This window comes from Vigna angularis, chromosome 1 (assembly GCF_016808095.1).
Source record: "Vigna angularis cultivar LongXiaoDou No.4 chromosome 1, ASM1680809v1, whole genome shotgun sequence".
NCBI classification, from domain to species: Eukaryota; Viridiplantae; Streptophyta; class Magnoliopsida; order Fabales; family Fabaceae; genus Vigna; species Vigna angularis.
Genome location: NC_068970.1, coordinates 55,866,423 through 55,871,484, shown reverse-complemented (window position 1 = coordinate 55,871,484; position 5,062 = coordinate 55,866,423). Strand labels below are relative to the sequence as shown.

Genomic DNA, 5,062 nt, shown 5'->3' with positions numbered 1-5,062 from the left:
CTCAAAACGCGTCTTTTTTATTATGACCTCTTTCGGAGTTGACTGCAATTTTCTTAACTTTTGAATTTTTTGCCTGGCCCATCAACTATCAATTAAGTCACTCCAAATGCTTTTGCCACCGTCCACAATTGCTTCGTATACCTCTCCCCCATTACACCATAATAATAAAAATTCTTTTTTAACTTTTTGTACTTTCTAAAAATGTGTTGCTAAGAATGTAATAAAATATTTACAGGTTAAATATTTTGAAAACGTTATAAAATTTATTTTATGTTATATAAGTATTTAACTATTTTTTATATGATAATTACTTTTCTTACAATAGTTTAAGTTACCGTAAACATGTAATAATTTTTTTTTTTAGATTAATATTCTTATATCAATTGTTAGATTGAGTATTTTTCATTAAGTCAAGAACCAAATCATGATCAGGAAAGCTTGAAACACCCCGGCTTCCGCCACCAGATTAACGTAGTCTCTGATATCCTCCAAGGATGAACCAATGTTGAAGTAGGAAATATAGTTCCCTACCTTATGAGGAGCCTTATCATATCCTAGAATGTGCGGCAACAGGGCACACGACCTTGTCCATTCACTGACGACATCGATCGGAGTAGCCTTATTATTTATGTGCATGGGCTCTCCTCTGTCAACGGAGGACGACGACTTTGATAATCAACATACTTTCGACCTCCCCTCCCAACGGAGTCCTCAAACAAACAAAGTTCTATGGTCAACATTATTATCTTAAGAATTAAGAAGTGAATGAAACGATGGAAAAATGACACCACTCTTTATTTATAGTTGAAAAAGTGGTTTTCACTAGTGAATCTCAATAGTTGAAACCAGCTATATGTGACCTTTTGTTTCAAGAAAGCGCACAAGTCCTAGAGAACCATGTGTCCCACTTGCACCAGTTAAATTTTCTTGTAACCGCCACGATAATTGCCTATGCGACCAACTATTCCTGAATGAGCGACACAACGAAATCCATCTCACAACAACATGTATGGTCATATCTTCGTCAACAACAAACCCCTTTGTACCTCTTCAACAAAAGACGTACTCGGGCTTGGGGCCCGTGCACATTATGACCATCCAATTAGTCACGGACCGAGCGGTCAACATACCCCTTGATCTATCGAGAAATGTTCGGTCTGTCAGTCAATTCACAAGAAAGATTAGTAATAAGAATAATCATGTTAACCCTAATCTTGGTCATTATTGAATTGAGCCATAATTAGGTCAACACTAATCATAATTAGGTCAAAGAGGTGACCTAAATAGAGAATTTGGAGACTAGTTATGTAAGAAGACTTAATCTCAACCTTATAAACCGAAACACTAACTTAATAATATGAATATAATTTATACACAAACTTCATGTAATAGTAAACACCGATTTTTGTCATCTAAATTTCCATTTTACCATTATAATATATAGAACATTTTAAAAACAAGTGACAAAGATATCTCTTTAAAAAAAATCTAATTCAATCCAAACATTTGCCTCTAACAAATTACTTCAAAAAACCAAAATAAAATCCAATTAAATCTTATTGAAATCATAACCTATCAATTCTAACATTGGTTGTGATTGAGTTGATGAACAAATTTTAAATGTTGCTTCTCCTTTTCCAATTTTCCAATTGTGTAATCTTTGAATTCTAAAATTAATAAAAACCAAATATTAATAATAAATACACCAACATTGCTACCTAATCAATTGAAAGAATAATAAACTAATTTCATACTTCTAAGAATCTACTTAATCATATAGGTAGAGTTTTATCTTGTGATAACATTAAAATTCTATGCACCCTTACTATTTTTACAGTGAACATCTTACAAATCTAATAATATTTTTAATACTAATTATTGTGAAACTCTTTTAAACTATCATCTACAATTAAGCTAATATATGAACACCTAACATTGATTTTTTTTTAATACATCCTCAATTATGAATGTGGACACATTTCAAAGTTCTCAATATATACCTCAATATTCTTTTACCTCTTTTTTATATATTGTTTCTCAATTTTGTTAGATATGAGTGATAAAACTTATCATCCTTCCTTTAATATCTCCAATCATTATTTTCGAAATATCATTGGTGTTCAAGTAATTTAAGTTATGAAATTATATTAATAGTCAATAGTAAATGTTGAATATTACTCTGACAAAGTTAGACTTAAAAAATTCTTTAACCTAATTTTTTATTCATGTATAATTAAAAGCATTATCCATTTTCATTTATTGTAAACCTTGATGACTTTGTACAGAAATTCTAAAATTTTCAGCCTAAACCACCCTGAATCATAATAACGAAAATAATCTTTTTAACTGGACATTGTACTTTTAACTTATTGTAAGAAGGTTATCATTATTTTCATTCTTAAAAATAAAAAATTATTTGATTGAGGTAATTATGGATATTCAGAAATATAACTTTTATAATGTAATTAATTATTTTAGTTGTGACATGTGTCTTAGAATGACACCTAAATCATTTACCACAATTACACATTGCAATGAGATCAACAAATTCAAATTCAGGAAAATATGTAAAGGGTTAATATATAGAGGATATTTCTTCAATCAACCATCTTATAGGTTTAATGTATGATAGTTTTAGTTATTTTTTTATTTATCATTTGTTCAATGGAAATATATTGCTTTTAATAACATCTCAGAAGACGTACAGTGTTAAGTAAATTAAAGTCCTTATAATGATTATTATTATCCAATTAAGAAACACAACTCTTCAAAATTAAAGAAAAAAAGTAACTTTTTATATTCCTTAATATTTAATTAGAGAATGCAATTAGCAGGAACCTTTTGATTACCTAAACTTGGAAGACCCAGAGACTGAACTTAACTCCGATTCCTACGAAAAGCTAAATAAATTCAGACGTGCTTTTAAGATACCAAACTGTCCTTTCATGTCATTTTCCCCCAAGTTTCCTATTTATATGAACTTGAGCTTACGCTTTCCTCATCAATCGCAACCATAAGCTCACATATGGCTGGAGGAAGAAAGGCGATCACTAAGGCTGCTGCTTCTTCTCAACGTGGTAATAATGAGTCAGTTGCCTTAGTCCATGAAGAACGATCACTGGCTCTTGTTGTTGCACCAATTGTGTCTTCGTACAATGAGAGGATACGTCCAGTTCTGGATGCTATGGAAAATCTAAGGCGTCTTAACATTGCAAAGGAGGGAATTCAGCTTCCTTCCATTGTAGTTGTTGGTGATCAATCATCTGGGAAGTCCAGTGTTCTTGAATCCTTGGCTGGTATTAGCTTGCCACGTGGCCAAGGTATTTGTACTAGGGTACCCTTGATCATGAGGCTCCAAAACCATCCTCTCCCAAGTCCAGAGCTTGTGTTGGAGTACAATGGAAAAAGCATCATGACCGATGAAGCAAACGTCTCTCATGCCATCAATTGTGCAACCGAAGAGCTTGCTGGCCATGGCAAAGGGATTTCAAATAACCCCTTGACTTTAGTGGTGAAGAAGAATGGTGTTCCGGATCTCACAATGGTTGATCTTCCTGGTATAACCCGGGTTCCTGTTCACGGGCAACCTGAGAATATTTATGACCAGATCAAGGACATTATCATGGAGTACATAAAGCCAGAAGAAAGTATCATCTTGAATGTTCTTTCTGCCAGTGTTGATTTCACTACTTGTGAGTCCATTAGGATGTCTCAGAGCGTTGACAAAACTGGGTTGAGAACATTGGCTGTGGTGACAAAGGCTGATAAGTCTCCAGAGGGATTGCTAGAGAAAGTGACTGCTGATGACGTCAACATCGGTTTGGGTTATGTTTGTGTCAGAAACAGAATCGGTGATGAGTCTTATGAGGAGGCTCGAATTCAAGAAGCGATGCTTTTTGATTCTCATAAATTGCTCTCGAAAATCGATAAGTCTATTATTGGAATTCCAGTTTTGGCTCAGAAACTGGTTCAAGTCCAGGCCATGAGCATTTCAAAAACTCTTCCTGAGATCATTAAAAAGATCAATGAGAAACTGGCAAATAATTTGTCGGAGTTAGAAAATTTGCCAGCAAACTTGACTTCGGTGGCTGACGCCATGACTGCATTTATGCAAATTGTAGGACTGACGAGGGAAACACTCATAAAAATTCTTCTCAGAGGAGAATTTGATGAGTATCCTGAGGAAAGAAACATGCATTGCACTGCTAGATTGGTGGAGATGTTAGATTCTTACTCGCATGATCTTTATGGCTGTCCTGAAAGTGATACCACCATGCAATTTCTTATGGACGAGATAAAGGTATTGGAAGAAGCAAAGTGGATTGGACTACCAAATTTTATGCCTCGCATTGCATTCCTCAGTATTCTGCAGAAGAAAGTCCGTGGTATTAGAAATATGCCTATAGGCTTTGTAGAAAATGTATGGAATTACCTCGAAAATGTATTGATTACCGTTATCACTCGTCATTGTGACAACTACCATCAGCTTTTGGTATCTGCAAAGCGTGCAGCCCAGGTTTTAATATCCAAGAAGAAGCAAAATTCCACGAATCATGTTAAAGAAGCAATTGAAATGGAAATGTACACGGATTACACGTGTAATCCTGAGTTTTCACAAGAATACATTAGGCTAATATCTCAGAAAGAAGCATTTGTGAAGGAAGTTTTGAGTGATAAACAGCCATTGCATGTGAATCTGAAAGGTGTGGGAAAAATTGATGCTGCTCATTTGAGACAATACCCATCCTCTGTTCTTAATCAAGCATTTGACCTTAAAGTGAGGATGATTTCGTATTGGAAAATAGTTCAGAAAAGGCTGATTGATATCATAGCCTTGCATCTGATGCTAAGTATCCATCGTCTTGTTAACTGTGATTTGCAGACAGAAATTGTGCAAAATCTGTTATCACCAAGTGGTGGTGGGATTGAGAGGCTGCTGGAGGAGTCGCCTTCCATCGCTGGTAAGCGTGAAAAACTTAGCAGGAGTGTGAGAGTGCTCAGAGAGAGCAAGGAAACTGTCGGAAATATAATCGACAGGATTGGAAACTACGGTGATTTTTAA

The 5,062-nt window shown here is 34.6% G+C and overlaps 1 protein-coding gene across 1 annotated transcript; it reads left to right on the top strand.

Annotated features, from left to right (window-relative positions):
* The first annotated feature begins 2,823 nt into the window (after window positions 1-2,823).
* On the top strand, window positions 2,824-5,062 carry LOC108325878 (dynamin-related protein 4C). Its single transcript, XM_017558993.2, has one exon. The coding sequence runs from the start codon at window positions 3,026-3,028 to the stop codon at window positions 5,060-5,062; it is 2,037 nt and encodes a 678-aa protein (XP_017414482.2). The 5' UTR covers window positions 2,824-3,025.

Coding starts and splice junctions, on each gene's coding strand:
- LOC108325878 (XM_017558993.2), top strand. CDS start 3,026: ATGGCTGGAGGAAGAAAGGCGATCACTAAGGCTGCTGCTTCTTCTCAA.